Source organism: Limulus polyphemus, unplaced genomic scaffold (genome assembly GCF_000517525.1).
Source record: "Limulus polyphemus unplaced genomic scaffold, Limulus_polyphemus-2.1.2 Scaffold2913, whole genome shotgun sequence".
Lineage (NCBI taxonomy): Eukaryota > Metazoa > Arthropoda > Merostomata > Xiphosura > Limulidae > Limulus > Limulus polyphemus.
This window is the reverse complement of record NW_013668523.1, coordinates 120224-142895: the sequence shown is the minus strand read 5'-3', so window position 1 is coordinate 142895 and position 22672 is coordinate 120224. Positions and strand designations below refer to the sequence as shown.

At 32.3% G+C, this 22672-nt stretch overlaps 1 protein-coding gene across 1 annotated transcript in view; it reads left to right on the top strand.

The window, feature by feature from the left end:
- LOC106468201 overlaps positions 1-22672 on the top strand; it is a 56321-nt gene that overhangs the window by 4961 nt on the left and 28688 nt on the right. The window contains exons 2-11 of the mRNA XM_013928613.2: positions 3278-3391; positions 5368-5452; positions 6777-6828; positions 13863-13970; positions 15106-15154; positions 16323-16381; positions 16690-16725; positions 17593-17645; positions 17913-17973; positions 18638-18766. Of these exons, the coding sequence (XP_013784067.1) occupies positions 3278-3391; positions 5368-5452; positions 6777-6828; positions 13863-13970; positions 15106-15154; positions 16323-16381; positions 16690-16725; positions 17593-17645; positions 17913-17973; positions 18638-18766 (746 nt within the window). The remainder of the gene's footprint in view (positions 1-3277; positions 3392-5367; positions 5453-6776; positions 6829-13862; positions 13971-15105; positions 15155-16322; positions 16382-16689; positions 16726-17592; positions 17646-17912; positions 17974-18637; positions 18767-22672) is intronic.

Here is a 22672-nt window from a genome sequence, read left to right as displayed (position 1 = left end):
ATGTTGGTTCCCAGTGGCCAGGTTTTGGATTTAGAGTAAAACCAATCAACATAAGTCTTCACACGTGTATTACAGATGTCTATATTCTTCCATCATTTATACTCCATCAGTGTTGTGGGTCATGGTGGAGGTAATTGTGGATTGTTACGGTTCTTTCCCTTCCAAAAGCCCTTGATGTTTCTTATTCTGAGAATTGCTTGGGGTGGTTCCAGTCAATTTCATTTTGAGGGAGATGGTTTATATTATGTAGACATCTTTTGAATACCTCTTGTCGGGTTCCCTGATCTAACTATCAATTTATCATATTCACATGAACCTCGTTCATGACTCGGGGGGGTACTAGATTCCCTCTGATCTCATGAACTTAAGGTGAAAAATGATATGATCGTCTTTCCTACCTCTGCCTGATGGCTGGTTTTTGGATTGTAGTTGACTTGCCACCAGTAGAATCCTCATTTCTACGCCCATATGGATGTCAGTTCCTGGTGGTCTGGGATTTGGATTGTAGTCAACTTGCTGGTGGTATGATTCTCGTCCTACCCCCGCATGGATGTTGTTTCCCAGCGGCATGGGTTTTGGATGTAGTTGACTTGCCGTGTACGAGTCCATTGTGCCTTAGCCACTTTACACCTAGGGGCACATCCTTTTCATTTTACCCACTTTTATAATTTCTGGGATTGAGTTTCATAAATATTGCATGGTTCGGATCACTTTCCAGCCATAATTCTCTCCCAGTTGGATGAACTCCTCTGTTTTCCATTTATATATGCAACATTTTTCTACGATGAGTGAAGATTATACCTGGTTCAGATGTGGTGTGGTCTCCCTCATCAGATTTTAAAATCTGGCTATCTCATTTTAGGAAGTGTCCTTTGGATGCTTTCAAATCAATCATTACATAACATTCAGTGTTATTAGTGTACTTTAGTAATCCTGAAATGGTTTTTATATCATGCTGCCACTGCCTATAGTCTCACCTAATATAAAACTGCCAGGATAAGTAACTTTAACACAATGTATAGCTAAGAAATACAAGTAACAAAAGAAATTTAGCAAAAATTAAGTATGATGTAGGGATAACAATGCCAAAAAATACAGAAACAAAGTAGGGATGAATACACAAAACCATACAAAAACCACTACATAGGTAGCCAGTAAGTACTGAGTCAATCTTACAAGTATATGGTTATTAGCTACTGTAAGACTGTATAGAACTATTCAGTTTAAATGCTTTTATTCAAACCTGAATGCATACAACTGACAGCAATTCAAAACTAAGTTGTAGATAAAAGTTATTCATGGAAAGATTGGGCTACTTATGTAGTGATTTTTGTATGATTTTGTATATTCATCCCTACCTTGGTTCAGTACTTTTTGGCATTGCCATGCATACATGATACCTAATTTTTGAATATTTTTCTTTTACCTGATTCCGTCTTTTTTTTAAACAATTTCATTGAAGTAGGTTGATAAGCGAACATTTATTTTATTTTTATAATTCAATGGTAATATATATTGTTAATATTATATCAGTTTTGTAAGATTCTTCATTGCACTTGTAAAATGATCTCCAATACTAATATTATACCTTACAGCTGGCTACAATAGATTATTAATCATCACTGGTCATAATCTTGACCTCTTGGGACTTAATGTTGAGGAACCTACAGTAAGGATAGATCATATGAAAACTGTATAGCTGTATTATCCCGATATTCATGTTTGCATTCTTTTTGGCACTGCCATCAGTACATCATTTTACATTTATAAATCATTTTTTATTACTTGTTTTATGACGTTTTCCCCCTGACTGTAAGTTAGTGTATTCTATGAATGTGTCTAATAAAAATTTAATATTTTGTATATTTATTTATTTTTTACTCCTTCACTTCATACATAATATAGGGGTAGGCTCTCTAATTAAGGTTTTATTTATTTTTAGCTTTTACTAAGTACTGCTGAGCTTAGTGATAGCCTGTTCCCAAGTGTTCTTAAAATGCTTTTCTATCATACTAAAGCCATTGCATAAATTCATACATTTTTTGGATAGTGTGGAAGAATAAAAATGAACACTTTGGCTCTTTAGCTAGTTCCCATTTCTCCACTTTAGGAACAGTTTTCAATGATATTGGGAATCTCACAAGCTGTGAAACACTCAATAATGGCAGTTAGGTGCCCTAATAAGGCTAGAACTCAACCATAACAGTTATTTGTAAGCATCACAGAGTAACATTGAATGTGGCAGCCATTTTTTTTTCAGCTCATCACTAAATACTAAACATTACTATACTTAGTGATAACAGAATGCTATAGCATTTGAAAAAAATATACTTTGTGATCTAATGAATTGTGTGAATTTGGTATCACTGATATCCAGTGTTATATCTATGCTATATCAGTTCTGAAATGGGTTGTTTATGTTTGAATTGGTATTAGTAACAGACTTGAATGAAAATATGTTTCATCTCTAAATTTACTTATTTTTTAGTTTCATCATATCCTGATAAAAGTTTTGTGTACATTTTTTCTTTTCATATATCTCCAGTCCAACCTATATAATACTTATTAAGAAATATAAAAAAGGCAATGCATTCAATGTGTTATATGCTGATTGCTGCAGTCTTATTCTTTAATCAGGCCTATTTCACAGATATAATTCATATAGTGAAACATAAACCTACCCTAAAAGTCCTCTCAAGCATATAATTTGGTATATTAAAAAATAAAAATTGTGAAAAGCTCTAAACAGTTTATATTTTTTCCATTTATTATTTATCTTCTTAGGTAGCATAAAATCAAGATTTAGTTGACTTTCATCCAAAGATAGTGACACTAATACCACTCATGCATTGGTTATAATTTGTTTTGTATTTGTATGAAAACACAACTCGTAGCATAACATTAAAAAAAAAATATCGATTATGTTTTATTAAGCATATTATTGGTTAGACCATTTACGCATGTTGTAATTTCAACAAAAAATGCTTTGGAATGCTGAAGAAAATAAGCCCGAAAGAAAACAAAAATAAAACCTAAATTTTTTACTCTAATTTCTATTCAAAAAATAAATTTGGTTATTGTTTTCTGTTTTAAGATATACTTCATGGTAGCAATAAAAATGTTTGAGTTAATATATAACTGATACTTTAATAAATGCATGTTCTTAGTAAAGAATTTGTTGTATATGCACTTTAACTAGAAGAAAAACAGAAATTTGGGAATATACTAGCTTCATTTTTGTTTCTTCTCATTAAGAGTTTTACTTGTTTTTCCTAAGGGCATGTTTTTGAACTTCGAAGATTGTCTGAAGTGGCTGAGGTGAGGGATCATAACCCTACTGTACTTCCTTTTTGCTCAACTGTAGAAAAAATTCTTAGAAAAGGACTTTCAGGTATAGAGTTATAATTAAGAACTAGCTCTTTTGGTATGAAAAGTTTCAGAAAAATATTTTTATACTTGAAAGTAAGCACTATGGTACCCATTTTTAAAGAAGAAAAGAGTGTAATATTTGTATTACTGTCAACACTGATCCTCATCATAAAATATTTGTTCACATAAACAAGGTTGATCTAACATAAGCATTCTTGTCAAACACTGTTCTTCTCCTATCACATAAGTAAATTATTTGTTTAAATTCATGGGGCTGAGTTATCTAAAATGATGATTCTATTCAAGTACTGATCTTCATTTATTATATGTATAACAGTTTTTGTTGTTGTTTATAGTAAGGTCTTTCTCATTAGTGTGGGTCCTCATCACTTTATGGGTAACAGTTTTGTATTTACAGTCAAGGGTTTCGTTTATAAAATGTAATGTTATGTTTATAAAAAAGAGGATTTTAAAATGCTTATTGAAATTTTTAAAAGGTACAGAAATGTTTGCAAGAGAGTCAGTACATTTTACTGAGAGATCTTGCCTGAATATACTGGTTTATACAGTTGTGGCAGTCTTGGAGCAAAAAAAAGTCCAGTCATCACTTTAGTTTTGCATTTTTATACTTGTGAATGGACATCCAACAAATACTGAAGGGTAATTGAATAACACCTGTTCACTGGAGTTGTCTTTCCTTGTTTACATTTCCACTTGACAAATGGAAGATATTATAGTGAACCTGCACTTTTCATTTTAATTTTGTGATTTGTTGGAAGTAGCATTCTCCTTTACATAAACTACATCTTGTATCGTGTGTTGAAAACTACTGAGAATATGGTCAAATATAATCTTAATAAAAACAACCTTTGACTCTCACTGAAATGGAACAGTTAAAACTGGTTGCTGCTAGGTGACAATGCAAAAAAACCCACATGTATGCATATAGTGCTGAACTACTGTTGGCTTTTACAAACAATGAGACAAGATAGCCGAGAATAATGTTAAAACAAATGATAGGTTTGGCCAGATAAATCTTTATTGATATTAAGGGTAAAACTGTTCTCCCTCCATTTGATTCTCTCCTCCGTATCACACATATGCCTCCAAAATCATTTAAGGCAAAATGTAATGAGTTTGGAACATTTCATTTTTGCACTTAATGAAATATCTGGATAATAACTGCGCTGATCTAATATAAGTTTACATTTTAGAACTGATCCTCTTTATATATTTTTATTTAACTTTCCATACGAGACCGGTTGATGTGACCAACTTTATAATCACAGAGTAACCATCAGAGTTTCCATAATATAACTTTTAATATGTTTCGTGTATCTTTATGATATTTTGCAAGTTTTCAGTATAAAGTCTTTTTGTATACAAAAAATTAGATTTTTTCTAGTTAAGTATTATTACTAAATATTTGTCTGTGAACATATGGAGTAAGAATGTTGACTGCTCTGAGTGCAAAGTGATTTTAATGTTAAGATTAAAAATACATTTCTTCATTTAAAAATGTTCATATTTCTAAAACCTACTAAATAAATATCAAGCATTTTTTTTCTCTATAAAAATTTATATCTTATCTGATATTTTCTGTACCCTAACTCTTTACAGACTTGGTTGATTTGACCAACCTGTAACCAACAGGTTTTTTTCTTTCTAGAATGGCTGCAGATTGTATTATTTAATTAAATTAGCATTTTATTTTAAAATTCTTCGAGGATTGTAAGATTACAGTGTAATTTATCTAGTCCTGTAAAAATTAATACAGTTATACTCTTTTTATTTTACAAAAATGATAGTTAAAAGTTATTATATTTAATTATCATGATTATAGGATAAAACTACCAAGAAATACTAGATTTATAAACATTTTTATAATAACAAAAAGGTGCTTGAATATTCTATTTTGATTATACTTTAATAGAGCTAATTAATTTGATATTGTTTATTTTCATTTAATTTAACAATATTTTCTTTCTCTTTCATCAGCATCACCTCGAACTGCATTTGGACCAACTACTAAGGATTACTGGTATTGGCTAGAGATACTTCTTGTTCGTAGAACACTTAACAAGTATGTGAGACAGTGCAACTTTTAAAATGTGTGTTTGGGACACGCATTTCAAACTTTACTACAATGAAGCACAATTAAGATGAGTTATATTTAGTGGTACTTAAATCGTAATAGTTTATGTGGTTGATGCAACTACTAGAGCAACAGGAATGTGATTGAAACCTTTTTAGGTTTCATCTGAAACTTAAACATTTGGTTATTTAGTCAGTTTCATTCTATAAGTAAACCTACATCAAGTTGTTTGTTATCAGCATAAAACTCTAGTATGTGTTAATAAGTCACTTAGTTGTCATATTCCACCAGCAAGAGTTAAATGTGTATTTTTTTAGATGCATGATATAATTGGTATTTCCATTGCTTTTGAAAGCTTTCCCTGAGAAGGTTAGTTATTTTTTTCAGAAACGATGGATACCCTTCCAGTTTTATATATACTGCCAAGAAGAACAAGATTCCTCAGCACTCACAAGAAGACCAAGTTCAACAAAAATCAATCATTTCTCTACCTTAAATTCTTAAGTTAAACAAAAACTTAAAATGATTTGGCAGAAATTTAATGTTAAAGTTTATTTTAAGCCACAAAAAATGCTTTTGAAACATCCTTACTAAAGTGACCAACCAACTAATAAGTCCAAACAAAAAAACCCATCAATGAAGTACCATGTTTATGTGGCAACATATATTTGACTGTAGTATAAAGATTTAAAGAACATCCAGATAAATTGTCCTTGGCTGAACAAAACTACAAATTATGACATCATAAAATGGATCAAAATATAATTTACCACTGGAAAGAAGGAAAATTCAAAGAAGCTATCTGTATCAAACTACACCAACTTGAACTCAGCAGAGACAATGATTTGTATATCGGAAACTGGTAGACAACCACCCACAACAAACTGTTGATAGTATGATGACATCAGAGTACTACTGACGACACCCGCCAGTCATCACCCACTCAAACTACACAGCTTAGAACTTTACTGCATGACCGGCCACACTTATCTTTATAAGACAGTACACAGTTACCTACCATGACCAGAAGAAGGCCTCAGTATAGAAGCTAAAACATTATACCTTTTTATTTAACAGTTCAGTTGCAGTCCATTAAAATTCTCATGCTTGCTATGTCAACTCTGCATAAAGTTTCACTAAAACAACGTAATCATGCAGTATTTGATAACACTATAGAATGGGGCTATCTGTCAACTGAAGAATTAAATTGTTTTTAGTTTGAATAGGTTATGAAGGCAGATGGATTAGAATATACAAAATACAATTTGACTGCAGAATGCCTTTATTTATCTGTGTATTTTTATATTTCCAGACTGCCAGTTCCAGTATGTGATGCAATTGAACTAGTGAAGTGCTGTAAAAAGGTAACACATTCTTATTTTACTTGTAATGGTGAGGGTGCAAAATGAGTGGAAGAATCTGTACTATTACCATATTACTGAGTCTTAAACACCTTAAACAATTTTAAAATATTACCAAAATGTTCAGAGTTTAGACATTTTCAATAAACTTGTTTTGGTTTAAGAATTATCAAAAAATTGGTGCAAGATGCATGGTAGAATGTATGTCTGATGGAAATTAAGGTAATAATAATAATAGGTCATTTGGCCGTGACATGATTTATTTCTGGTTTTATTTGAGAAAAAGAGAACAAACTTGACCTAAACTTAACTTTTATGAAAAAATTTGGATCATATTCTGATACGAAATTATTTATATGAGCCTAAATTATAGTTGCTGGATTTTCTCTTACGATGTAACTGTAAGATGAGGCTGTGAATTTGAAACTGTTCTTTAAATATGTGTACCCATGGGAACAAGGAAGGCATGCTTCATTTATAGCTTCTATTAAGTGGCTCCAGGTGGTTAATTCAATTTTGAACATAACTCTATAAAAGGTCATGATATGTGCAATTTGACCCTGCAATGCACATAGGGTTAAGGCTATTACATATATTTGTTGATTTTAAATATGACTGAAACAGCAAAGTGTACATAAAAGAAATAACCTGCATAACTAATAACTATAATTTTGGAAAAGTTATTTATCAACTATTCTGTTATTCTTATAAAAAAAACAGATCCATTATTTTTGTAATTTAGTTTAGTTTTAAAAATTAATTCATTTTGTATGCCTTGTGATTTTCCCTTGATGAAGAATCTTGCTGTTTTTTGAAATGTTGGAGACTGTTTTTAATGTTTTTTAAACAAATAAAAAAAACTGTTTTTAATAAGCAAAAATAATTAATAAATAACTTAGCTAATAATGAATCTATTTTTCTGATACGATGACTCACCTCAGTACACAGATTAGCTATTTTCCTCTTGAAGTCTTGTTATTCTGCCTTCAGCCTTGTAAGACTTCCACCTAAAATGCACATGAAAATGTGTGAATTTGTGCTATTGTATGATGTTGTACTATGCAGCAAAACCCTCCACCAATAGGAGTGCAACATACCTCTGCACAAATGTTTCTTCTACATTCCCAGTCGAAAATCGTCACTCTTTTCCTCAGCACAATTTTTCTAAGATGTGTTCATTTTTTTTGAGACTTGTTGAAGTATTTAACTACCATGAGTACATGTGAAGAAGTCATGAATTATATGTAAACATTACCTTCTATTTGGTCATGTGAAGAAGAAGTAAATCTGAACAAAAGATCAAAGACTATGAGTTATATGTGAAAGAGCAACTATGTGTAACTACACATTAACATCTATGTATACATATGAAGAAAAGATAAATTATGGGTTAAACATAATATCCTAAGTGGTATATGTTAAGTAGTAAGTAATTGTGATCAAACATTATAGTTTAAGTAGTACTATTTAAGGATTAACGAACTAATTATAAACATATATTGTATGTGGACATGTTAAGGAGTAACAAAGAATGTGGAAACATGAAGTCCTAAGATACATATTAATGAAGAATAAACTATGTCTAAACAATAACTTCTGAATGTTACTTGGTAAGGCAGAAAGAATGAGGCATAAAACAGCAGGAGCAAATTGAAATCTGAAGTAAATACTGGGTGTGACACTGACAGAGGAGAAGAAAGAAAACAATACGTAGGAGGCGTACATAAGGTGGAAACAAATATCGAGAGATATTCAGTAGGTAGAGAAGTATTGAGTAGAAAAGTCACTCCATTTTGTCCTCCTCAACTTCAGCTTCAAAATCTGTGAAGGGAAATGTATGGAAGAAGAGGGTCCAGATGGTAACCTATGACCCCACCACATATTGGACAATTACACTTCTTCTTACTGTAGTTGTCAACCTGAATGCACCTTTGCAATACATGATGGCTAACATAATCTTAACAGGCAAAGAACTTCCTAAATTGTTGGTAAATGTGAGTGATATTTGTATTCACATCAGCAGAAACGAATTACATGTTAGTTAATCTGTGAATTCATATTGAAAGGTTAAAAATGCATAGTAAAGTTCTTGAAGTAATGCTTAGTCTTAATTTATTATACCTTGCCATGTATACATAACTATTAATGTTTGATTCTTGTTCCTGAACTCAGTCGAAGCAACTGAGTCCATAGCAAGAGTGTTAACAGAAATTCATTTTAAAAAAGAAATCACATGAGAATCTATAAAAATACTAATCTACAAGCATATGATTAAGTAATTGCAAACTTAATAAAGTAATTTATCAATGAAGTGTCAAATTTGTGAATATATAAATAAAGTTTTAAGACCTTAGTCTAAGTATTGAAATTCATTCTATATACAAAAGAGAAGAGAGCTTACAACTACAACCTAAGAAAATTCCTCGCTTGCATATTTTATAAATATGTTTCTCATGCTTCTTCCTTCAGAAAAAAATTTGAAATTCTTATCAATATCTCCAAGTTGTTAGTCATTTTGTTCAATTAGTCATATTTGATGTAAAAAATCTGTTCACTGAAGTTCCTGACCTTGAAGAAATAAATGCTGCCCTGGAATGGTTCTAATATTCGTTTTCACTTAAACACCAACAACATAAGAGAACTTTTCCTCTTTGTTACTAAATCATTCACTTTCCAGTTTGAAGATGTAAATTATATCCAAATTGAAGATATTGCCATATTGGAAATCCTGTAGCTCCAGTACTTGCCAATATATTACTGATAAGAACTGAATATATTGCCATATTGGAAATCCTGTAGCTCCAGTACTTGCCAATATATATTACTGATAAGAACTGAAGATATTGCCATATTGGAAATCCTGTAGCTCCAGTACTTGCCAATATATTACTGATAAGAATTGAAGATATTGCCATATTGGAAATCCTGTAGCTCCAGTACTTGCCAATATATTACTGATAAGAATTGAAGATATTGCCATATTGTAAATCCTGTAGCTTCAGTACTTACCAATACATTACTGATAAGAATTGAATACATTGCCATATTGGAAATCCTGTAGCTCCAGTACTTACCAGTATATTACTGATAAGAACTGAAGATATTGCCATATTGTAAATCCTGTAGCTCCAGTACTTACCAATACATTACTGATAAGAATTGAAGACATTACCATCTCAAATTCACTTTACAAACTCATTTTTTGATTTCAGTATGTTGAGGACATTTTTTCAGCTTTCAATAACGTTAACATTATTCTCGAGTTTTTCGCTCATCTAAACTAGATACACTCAAAACAAAATTCATGATGTAAAAAGAAGTCAAGAACACTCATACTGGACTCTACGTTCCTTGAAATTCCCTTATGACCAATTTCAAAAGCTAGGGATATTAAAAGGTGCTATCTGTACAAATAAAATCATAAGATCCAATATTGATTGTTTCAAAAAAGAAAGTTAATGATCTTAGATATCATTTTTGTGTAAAAACAATTTTCTTTCCACTTTTTTTTAATAAAGTAATTGCTTTCTTTCAAAATAAGCCACAAATTGACATATAAAGTGATTCTTCCGAATATTTCCCATTTCTTGTGTTTTACTGTTCATCCCAGACTTCTCTCATGCTCTCAAAAAGTCTGATTAAAAATGGTCAGAGTGTATAAAATTGACATTAAAGTACAATTTACATTTTTACCTGGAGAAAAGCTAGGTCAACTGGTATCCAAAAAGTTTATAGATAATGATACTTCAGGAAATGTGTATATAGTTGAATGTACAAATTGCAAAAGCTGTTATATATTGGTGAGACAAATGAACATCTTTTTACTTGTTTGTATGAACATTTAAAATCTCCATCTCATGTTTTTGAACCCATGTCTAGGAACGATCATTCTTTTGATTCTTCTAAGGTAAAAATTCCCAGCAAAGAAGACAACATTAACTGATGAAAAATAAAAGAAGCCCTGTTAATAAAAAAATCAAGAACCTATTTTTTAACAAGTACAGTTTTACTATTTTGATCTTTCCATTCTCTCTTGTAGGCCACCAGTGGCACAGTGGTATGTCTCCGGAGTTACAGTGCTAGAAACCAGGTTTCGTTATCCATGGTGGACAGAGCACAGATAACCCATTGTGTAGCTTTGTGCTTAACTTCAAACAAACAAACTCTCTTGTATATAGAACAAATTTCAGTACTTATATTCAGACCTAAAAGTTTTATTTATATATTAATAAATTTGACAGTTCATTGCTAAATTATTTTAATAAGTTTATAATTACTTAATCACATACTTTTCAATTAGTATTGTTACAGAATCTCACATGATTTCGTTTCTAAAATCAATTTCTCTTTACCTCAATTCTTGATGATGCCAGGTAAACTTGGTGAAACCTGTTGTGAAGAAAATAAACAAAAAGTTTTACTATATACAACCAATAATAAACTTATTTGAATTAAAAAAAAGTAGTTCTTTCTAATATTTAAGAAAAATGAACTATTGTTGTTGTTTTTGAAGAAGATTCTATTAAATAAATATACTGTTCTACATCAGTGTTCCCAGTGTGTGGTTTGATACCCCTTCGGGTATGCTGAGGCCTTCCTTTCTAGAGGTGCATGAGAAGCTTGGGAAAACATTACAAAGAAATTAAACTCTATAGTTCAAAATTGGAGGGCAGTCTCGGTGAGGTGCCAACATATTCCACTAGTCAGAAATAAACATTCATGTATTATGAACTCACCCTTGACTTATTTGTTTTTGTTTATCTTTTAAATTACATAAACTACTTTTAACTTGCTTGTTTTTGTTGTACGTTTCAGGGTTACGCCATTGGTTCAAAGGTTTGACAGAGAGTACATAAAAAGGCTGGAGTCACTATCCAGCATTAACAGATTCTACTTGTCTAAAATAGCCAAGTATTATATTCATTTTTATGTGTTGTATAGTTAAAATTTTGAGAACACATAGGATCAATAACATAATAATAAACAAACATCTAAAATATAGTGAACACAAACAAAGGAATATAGCTTTAAAAGTATTGCATAGAGACCCAAGGTAGAATTTCAAAATATTTTTCTGAGGAATTGTGGTTTAATACTATTGTATTACTAGCTGGAGTACCCGTCCCCTAGATGGAAGTTATGTAAACTCACGATTAATGAAAGGTTACCTTGAGACATGAAAAGTTGCTTTCCTTATACATAAAAAACGGCCATAAAAACTTCAAAACAAAATTTGAAACTGCAAATTTGCATGTATCTCCGCTTGGACCAAACAAACCTTCATGCCAAATTTGGTGAAGATCCATCCACAGGATGTGCGGCAATGCTAAAAAAGTGCAAAAATGCCCATAAAAACTGCAAAATGCAAAACTGAAAATTTGTATGTATCTCTGCATGGACCCAGTGAATCTCCATATCAAATTTGGTGAAGATCCATTAACAGGGGGTGAAGTAGTGGTAAAAAACACCAAAAAAAACAGCAAAATGCAAAATTTGTATGTACCCCTGCATGGACCTAATGACCTCCTTATCAGTTTTGCTGAAGTTCCATCCACACCCTGCGAAGTAGTTACATGGACATACAACAGACTTATATAGACTAGCTGGAGGACCCATCCCCTGGATGGAAGTTATGTAAATTCATGTTTAATGAAAGGTTATTTTAGGACATGAAAGTTGCTTCTCTTGTATGTAACTGGAAAAAATGCCCATAAGATGTGCAAAACACAAAATGTGAAACTGCAAGATTACACGTATCTCCGCACGGACACAACAAATCTTCATGCCAAATCTGATGAAGATCCACCAACAGGGGGCAAAGTAGTGGTAAAAAATGCCCATAAAAGCAGCAAAGTGTAAAACTGAAAATTTGAATGTACTCTTGTTTGGATCTAATGAACCTCTATACCGATTTTGGTGAAGATCCATCCAAAGTAGTTAAATACACATACAACAGACCGTACTATTATTCTTATATAGATTTCAGTAAGTGGCATGAGTTATTTTAACAAGTCTGATGAATGGGAATGAGGAAGGTTTTTTTAACATTTTAGAATTCTAATAGAGACATTTTAGTCAAGAAACAATTCAAGTAATATTGTTGGTTTAAATTTGTACTGCATCATTTTTAAATATGTGAGATTGAGAAGATTCAGTCCTTAGAGGTTACCATATATTTAGTATCTAAGCTCGAGTGTGAGTGAGTGAGTTATAAATATCAATTTAGAATTTAGAAGAAACATTCTGTTCTTGACTAAGAATGAGTTTTGTTAACCCTCAAATTACTAACTTGTTTATATACTACTCACTACTGATGTTGGTGAAATCTTTATATTGCATAATATTGAGTGATTTTGTGTTTTTATTGTTACAACACATAATGAAAAGAACTGGCTAAACAAATTGGGTGAAATCACTTGTTTTCTTTGTAAAAAACATAGGAAACCCGACAGTGATTAGTGAGATTAATTACAACAATAAAAGTATTCTTGATTTAAATTTTTTAGAAACTTCACATGTTATAAGGGACCCTGTAACCAATAAAGTTGTAGACCTGTAAGCAACTTGATAGATAAATAGTTTAAAAAGTTGATGGACCCCATGAGTAATTCTAGTGTTAAGAGTTAGATACTAAACCTTTATGTGATATTACATTTTGAACACTTTCGTTTCAATAATCTGTTGTTTATTTCTCTTTCTCCTGAGCAAATAATATGTCATGGTTTTGTGTAAGTGAAGTCTTAAACCAAAAAGTTGCTAGTGAATTGGAAATTTTTTAGGAATATTTTTTTTCTAAAAATTTGTCAGTTAAAAGGTCATAAAGATTTAGTTGGTAGCAGATGTGTTTGTATATTGTGTGTATGTGTATATATATGTTTAACATCTGTACTTGTGAATATGAAGTTTTAATGTTTTTTGTATTTGTTGTTAATAATGATGTAGCTGAAATATAGTTCATTCTAACTTATATACTATGAATAATTTATTGTTTTAAGTATAGCTTCTAAACTGTACCACCACTGTTCTGAATGTGACAGGTACAGACTAACCAGGGACGAGGCCGTTTGTTTCTTAGAATCGCTTTGATGAAGAAGTTTCTCTCAGTTACTATTGAGCACCTTTGTCAGGAAAAATCTCTAGTTCAGGTAACTTAAAAATAAAAGTAACATTTATCATTTCCATGTTGTTGTTTTAAATTTAGTATTAAAACTATTTATAAGTATAACTTGCTTGAAAACTTCTCATCCAGATGTTGCAGTGTGCACATGGGTGAAAGTTCTCCATCTGTAGATGGAAATCTGTGAAAATGACTTTTTCCAGGCATGATTACAAAGTACGATTTAAGTGAAATAAACACATTTTGCATTTTACTGCCAACACTGTTCTGATCTTTATTGGTCTGAACTTTTTCCAACCATTCTCATTTGCACAAGGAAAGGATCAAAATTGGTTAATTCAGTGATATATGTTTTATGTGCAACAGAGGCTTTAAAAAATTAATTGGGCATACATGTAAAATATTTGAGTATTGATGTTTAAAAATCTACCTAGTCTCATGTGGTTATCAGGTTGGTAACACCACAAGTTGTGATTTCTGAATTTCGTTTTTTCTACAAAGTCAAGTTAAAATTGGTTTCTGAAAGTTGTACAAAATGGTTCAAATGTATCTGAGAACATGCAAAACCCCAGAGCTTTTTGGGATCGTCTAAACCCCCAAAAGTAGATTTGTTTCAGTCAACATGATCATTTTGCACATTCATCCATGTGTATAATATATTACTGAAATAACTTGAATGTGCACACTTACATGTACACGTGGCTTACTTTACAGTTATTCTTATAGTTCCTTTAATTTTTTTTTTTCAGGACTAGTAAGATAACAATTGTCTCTTTGTATTTAATATTTTGTATAATAATTATTGAGTTTCTGTGTCTATGCTAGACTACTTTTTCTCTCTATGTGCAACAGTATTTTTCCTGCAACCTAAGCTTTACTTTGCAGCTGACTTAAATAGCCAACATTTCAGATATTAAGTTTTGTTATGTTTCATGTGAAATAAATTTTGATAATCTTTTCAAGTATTACACATGCACTTCTAATTACTTTACAGATAAATAGAGAACTGTCTTCATGTTATTGAGTAATGTAGTGTGTAGAAAATTGTACAGTAAATATTTTAGTAAAATATATAGAGAGAGTTAAGTGCCTGTTTCTAACCATGTTTAGTGTATTTATTGAATTCCTTCCTTAATTTGCTTAATTAACTTTTGTTTATTTAGTCCTTTTATGGACCTACTACATCTATATTAGGAAATGAAATTTTGGCAGGTAAGATATTTTGTTATCTAATACATAAACATGTGTCAAACAAATAAATATTTTTGGTTTCACTCTTTTTAATGCTAGGTAAGTGTGTTAAAGTTCTAGTAGGGTTTTGCTGTATTTTTGTGAACTTTTGATATATATTTTTAATATAGCGTCTTATATGCATATTTCTTAGCTTTAATGCTTTCATACATACATACATAAGGAAATAGTTTAATATTTATGGGAAAGGTAATCACAAACCTGAAAAATCTAGGAAAGTCAAAGAAAGTAGAACAGTTATCCATAAGTCGGAAAGTTGTTTCCTCCCCCCACTTTTTTTTTTAATCTCAGGATCTGGACTCGTATACTATGCTGTTTAGCTATGAGAAATCTTGGTCACTCTTTATATGTTATCTTATTTTGGGATAATTGTCTTATTTTATATGTTTGATGATAAAGTAGACCTAATTCGATGACTAGGAACCCACTTTGAGACTAATAATGCTTGGAGATGGCTTGAATGGGTAATGAAGAAAAACTTTAATATAAATTGAACATAAGAGCAAATGTACAAGTGACTTGATTATGTTGCATATTGTTGCCTGAGGCACTTGGATGGCCACTGACCTTTGTGTTCATGGATTCTCATATGTTTATGGATATTCCTTTGTTTTCCAATGCCATTAAGTGCATGGAATATCCCTGTCTTAGAAATTTTAAATCCCCAATCTGAACACATCTCAATGATCTGAGTGTATAAATATTTTGCATTGGAAAGGACTGTTACATGCCTTTAACAAAAGCGGTCAGTTTTTAGTAGCATCACTACCTATTAAATGCCAAATATTGTCAAAATATAGTTCTGAAACATTCTGTTCCACTTTGGTTTTATCAACTGTAGTTGTCATATCTTGCTGATTTGATTCTTTAAAATTGTTTTCATATTACACACACATAGCCTTCTCTATTTTGACATTTAACTTACAATTTTTTTGTTTTAACTTTCCAGATATTCTGTTGTAGTGGTACTTAACTAAGTGAAACTTTTTAAAAATTAAAGTGGCTTCTGTGCATTTCTGTTGAAAGTCATTTCCCAAATAATACATCTGACATTTAAGTCTCATTAAACTTTTGTTTTTAACATTTTCATTTTAATTAGATGGGCATGTTTTGTTTTCTTTACCTGTAGAAATTTTCCAGTCCCTCCTGCATGAGATATCACAAATAAAATTTCGGCTAAACTTGAAGGTGAGCTGTTGTGATTTTATCCCTTATTTTTTAAGATGTTATCTTGAAAGAAGTTTTATTAACAATATTTACTTCCTTAGAATAATCTAATTAAATTTTAATAACATATTCATACAGTTTTATACTTGCCTTTTTCTATATTATACACTTTTTTTTTATAGAACTATTGAATGATAAAATATACTACTGGACAGTATATATTTTAGCAATTGTGAACTATATATGTTATAAAGAGATCAATGCTGTTTTATTTTAAAAACTATATAAATGTATGTTCCTAAAATTAATTTTTTGTATAATTTTTTTAGAATGCAAGCTTTTTGGATGAAACTTGGTTGCTTGGGGTATGTTGTTTGTGTAATATGAATACTTGTAATTAACACCATCTTGGCCAATTAAAGTATGTTTTTACCATTTAAATAAGTAGATTTATTTTTAAAGATATTTGTATCTTGGACAGAGTGAACAATAATTTATAAACAGCTACATTTTGAAGTCATATTTCAGTGTTGCCTATAGCTGTTTACAAATCTGTGTTTCATTAGTAATTGTTCTGACGCATGATATAAAAGCATGGCAACAAAGGCTGTAGTTATAAGACGTGGATAATGTAGTGAGTAATAAGACATCGATAATTTTTATTCTCTAAGAATAATAGTTTTTTGGAGAAATACAAGTCTATAATTAGGGATAGGCAGAAAACATCTTAAAAAATCAGTTAGTACATTATTTGCAGGAGAGACTTTAGAGCTGCACAGAAATAAAAGTTTGAACTTTTTTTCATTTTTATTTCTAAGTTAAATTAAATAAACATTGAAAATTATAAATGATCAATGCAAAATTATTTTGGAGTTAAAAATTAATATATATGGCACCATGTGCTGACATATGCACTTTTCAGAGCATAGTGTGTCTGCAAAACATGAGTGATCACTGTTTGAAAGAAGTACTTAAAGTTAATAATTTTTTTGTTGTTGTTAATCTCATTAAAAATCCCATGCACCTTCTACTTTCTACTAAAAAATTTATCTAACTAGAAAGTTTATTCAGTTGTTAAAAATGAAAATAAAGTAATTTATCAAAACCTAAAGTTTTTTTGTGAAAGTTAAATATAAGCTCAAAGATAATTCAGGCAATATATGTAATGCATCGTAATACTAATTTAGTACTTAAACATACATAATGACTCTATTATTGTGTTTTCTTAACAGATCTACAAGATGTATGAGTTTGTTCCTTGTAAAGACTTGGGTGTAAGTTTGGGGTCAGTATTATTATTCACTTCTAAATGTATAGTTTTGTAATATCTCTATGGATTTAAAAGGAAAAAACAAGTTTACATACAAGTTTTTCAAATTTATTAATCAGAATTATTTATTTTGTTATTAGAAGTAATAATTAACACACTGACTGTACTTGGTCCACTTGGTTTTATTCTTATAGTATCTGATAGACATTTAACAGTGGCTCTACTCTGTGTTTTTCCATCTGATGGACATTTATACATATTTCTTTAACATTTTTATCATAGATTTGTTAAAGGTCGAGCCATTGCTGTGGACATAAGAGAAGGTAGTGTAGGTGCTGAAGATGTAAGAAATTAATCATTTGTATTATTCCTACTAAAGTATCCATAATTACAATTTTTATGAAGGTGAAATTTGATAAAAGATTGCAGATGATTTGTTTACCTGCAAATACATGTATGATAATATTTCATTAGTTTTAGTGTAAATTTAATAAAAATCCCGGTTTTTCGTAAAAATATTGGAACGTCTGTATTTTTGTAACACACATAACTGTATTTTCAGTTTATTAACTAATAAATCCAACCGTTACTGTATGATGTAGGATAATTATTGACATCAGTACTGTTTGATTAAAACAATGAAACACAAACGTTTCTACAAAGTAAACAAACTCTTCTTTCTATGTTAACATATACCGAGACTTCACGTACGAGATGTTGTTGTTTTTCATAATTACAAATTCATTCATTTTTGTATCCTGAAACCTGGCAAAGTTGAAAGTCTGCTCTGAGTAGTTCTCTGCTTTTATAGGTGTGACTGTCTATATTTTAATAGCAAATTTTAGTAAAATAGATAAAAAACCTAAATGTTAATTACTTTTATGAGAACACTGCTGCAACCCACACACACATGCACATACACAGAAACTTTGATGCAACCCTTCTGATATAGGCTGACTCGGTGTATTCTTGTTGAAAAGTATTGTCCTTTGTTGTTTATCTTTTAGGATCAGATAGAAGTTGGTGATGTGTTGGATGAATTATATGGAGAACCACTTTTTGGTTGTCGAAAGGGACTTGTTTCATCTCTTATGGAAAGATTTCAAGGTCTTCCTGTATATGCTTGTGTTATCAAGGTAGAGTTTTATTTCATTTTAATCTTTTGTGTATTGGTTAACGTAAGCCTTCCTCTGTTAATTTGGAATATTAATGTTTATATTGGATAACTGTCTGTTTAACATCGATAAGTTTTTGTTTAATGGCATAGATTTTGATTTCTGATACAATGATGTTGATTTTGAAATAATGTTATAAAATCAGTTTATGATAATTTTCATTTTATGATTAAAATATTTTTATGCATCAGAAAATTTTCAAATTTCACATGTGAAATCTTTAGATAGTTAAAAAACATTTCTAAAGAACAACTTGTATATTTTCTCTGTTATTTTCAGTAACAAATTTCCAAAACACACTTACCTTCACTGACACTATAGCTATTTCTCGATCTCCAGGGTTTCCACTCTTTAACCATCTAAGCATTGAAAAAGCTTGCTCTAGTCTTTTATACTGCACTTGAATGCCTTTGGCAAATTCTAATTTGCAAATTTCACCACCAATGTGCCCTCAATCTAGGTACTGTATATAAACACCTCATTCAGATAATGTAATCACTTTTTCTCTACAAAGCTTTTGGCACGGTTTTCTATTAACATAAGTGTTGTTATTATTCACATAATTTACGTTGCAACTTTGGACGTACTTGGCGTGACTACGGTTATATCTTCACTTATATTTGTAAAGTAATTAATTAACAAAAAAATGGGTATGAATTCCCGAATTAATGTTTCTACTACGGAGGTCAACCAGACCTCTTTCTCTTCCACCTCTACTATCTGATGGTCAGGGGAAGGGTTCGCTCTCAATTGAGGCTGTCTGTGATATGATCTGTTGTAAGATGGAGACATATATGTGGACTGAAGGTGCATCTCCGGGGGGGTTCTGAGGTGGCTTTTGTAAATGACTCTGGATCAACTGAGATAATTTAGACTTGCTTTTTCTGGCTTCTTGTTTTACTAGGTCAGCCTTAACAGAGGATCCTCTTGATCAGCCACTTTTCTTCAGTTGGTTACTCGGGTTTGTGAGGTTTAGGGGGTCTCTCCTGTTGCATTTGACTCTACTCCTTCCTTGTTGGTGGAAAGGATGGCTAGAGACTACTTGGTTTTTCCTTCTTCTCCTGATATTGCTGCTCAGTTACGCAAAGGGATAGCTATGCCTTGTCCCCCATGTTTCTCCGAACAGCATGCATTGGCTTTTCACTGCCAGGAAGAAGTATATTTAGATTCTCAATGGATGGAACCCCTTTTGTACCTGTGGGGTTCTAGATCAGAAACCTTTGATCACTTTGAACAGATCACAGTTTTCTCACACTTATCTTACTCTCACTACTATGCTGAGGTATTTATCTTCGATCCAATTTTTGTCGGAAGCCTATCAACGTTCCCCTCAGCAATTTGAGGACAAGTTGGGGACTTTGCCAACGTCTACTTCAGTCAGATTGTCTTCTTCTGGTTTCTTGTTGCGATTTACTGGGTAGAGATGCCTTGTTAGAAAATGTTCGTTTACCATCTTCTGCCCTCAGGGAGTTACTGGAAGCTTCTTTTCTCCATCCCATGTGTTTGCTGGAGATCCAGTGACATTGGAATCATGAATTTAGGGATGTTTTTAAAATAAATTTATATTTAAACTTCATGAAATAACACAATTTTGTACAAATAATTGAATGTTATGCTACTATTTACAAAAATAGAATCTGAAATCCAATAAAAGATAAGTTCTCTATAATTTTCTCTATTCACAAATGTGATTTTGCCCTCACGATAAAACAAAATGGCCCCGGTAGGTAAGGGGTTAAAAGGAATTTAAACCCTCTTTGTCCTAAAGTATCTACCATATCCCATTTTCTGACTTGGCTATTAGAGAGAGGTCTTGCTTCGTCTACAGTAGCTTTGTATAAGGTATACTTATCCACTATTTCTTGGTATTCTAAATATTGGAAGGTTTTTGAATACTCAGTATTATCAGGTCTACTCAAATCGTTTCGTATTCTTTGACCCAAATGACCTTTCCAATTACCAAACTGGGATTTTACAGTTGTTGTACATGCATTGTCTCATCCTCCCTTTGAGCCCTTAGCTTCGTGTTCTTTGTTTCGCCTTTCTCTTAAATTTTATGTTTTGTTGTTGTTGAATCATGGACATCGCCAGTCAGAGTTCTTTGCAATCCATGTGTATTAAACTCTTTTATCATTCCACATTTGTCCTGCTTTACCCCAATAGGTCTTTTCTTTCCCAAGACTCTGGCAACCAGGGAAGGGGAAAGATCCCTCTCGCCAATTCATTTGCCAGTGATTTCTCATCTTTATCACCACTCTGATCCTGAACATTTGTTGTCCTGTTAGGACCCTCAAGTGTTACGTGGCTCGTATAAACTCATTTCGAAATAGTAGGAATCGATTGTTCATTCACTGGAATCCTTCTATTTCCTGTGACTTATCTCCCATTACTCTAACTCGCTGGCTTCATAAATTGATTCGCATTGCCCATAATGGATTATTATTACAGGAGAGGAAGCTTTGGCATGTCACTTCTCACCAGATTCGTCATATCTCTAGGTCATTAGCCGCCCAGTTGAATTGCCCTCTGAAAGACATTGTGCAGGTTGGTATGTGGACTACTCATAATACTTTCCTCTTCTGAGGGTTTTCAACTACCCCTGGTAACTATTTTGACCACATCTGTTAGATTTTCACCAAGGGCGGGTATTTCCTCACTATAATTTTTTTAATTTCAGGGTCCCTTTTGTTTTTTCACTGGCGAGTTTTGCCCAGGCAGGTATGCTTTCTCTTTTCAATTCTGCACTAGCAACCACATTCACTAAAATTACTACAGGTTTCAACATGCTCTGTTGAAATGGGGTGTTACATAAGACCATCTAGGCTCTTACTGGATGGTATTACCTTTTTATCATGGTCTGCCACTTATGGACTATCATGTGTAAAGCTAAAAGGGATCCTGCTCATCCCTGCCGAACTTCAGGTTGAATAAATTGGGGTTGGTTTGCTTTTGAAAATGTAGGTTCACCTATTGTGCAGTTTCCAGAGCACTGTTCCTCAGGATTCTCCAATGCATTACCCCCCCAGACTCTTTCTTCTACTGGTGAAGCTCAGGAGTCCTTACCACATCCAGTTTCCAAATGCTGGGGTGGTGGACAGAGACTTTTCCTCCAGGGTGTTTGAGTGTGTTCCTCCACTCTTGGAGAAGAGGGTGAAGTTGGGGGCTCTCCTATTCGGGTCCCTGGATGGTTCCCCAGATGTCAGTAGTAGTGGCACCAGCCTCTGTGGGAGCCTACTCATAGTTCTGGTTCAGATTTGACACAAAGATATCCAGTTGGGAGGGGTGCATGGCCCTTCTCTTTTATCAGTGCCAGTTTCATATATTGTTCATGGATGGAGGTCCACTATCTCCTCATAATTCTGAATGCGAAGTGGTCCCAACCTGGGTCCTTGGTTGAGCACAGGCTCCACATCTCCATAATTCCAGGGGAAAGTGGAATACTCCTTGCCCACTTGGTTGGAGAGTAAGGATGAATGTTCATAATTTCAGACCAGATGAGTTGTGTTCCTTTGGTTGAGTATGGCATACTAGATCCCGTCATTCCAAGCCTGGGGTGTTGCCTTTTGGATTTTATTAGGTGGAGGAGAAAGTTTGTCCACTTCATTGTTGCTTACTTTCTTGTCATGAATCCGGTGGTATGAAACGCATCACTCTTTGGTTACAGATTGGGATCCAATTAAAAGTATATATATAATGTTGTATATATACAGTATCTAGATAGAGGGTACATTGAAGTTGGCAGAGAAATTTGCAAATTATAATTTGCCAATGGCATTCGAGCGAGGTATATAAAGACTGGAGCAAGCGTTTTCAATGCTTAGATGGGCAAAGGGTGGAAACCCTGGAGATTGAGAAATAGCTATAGTG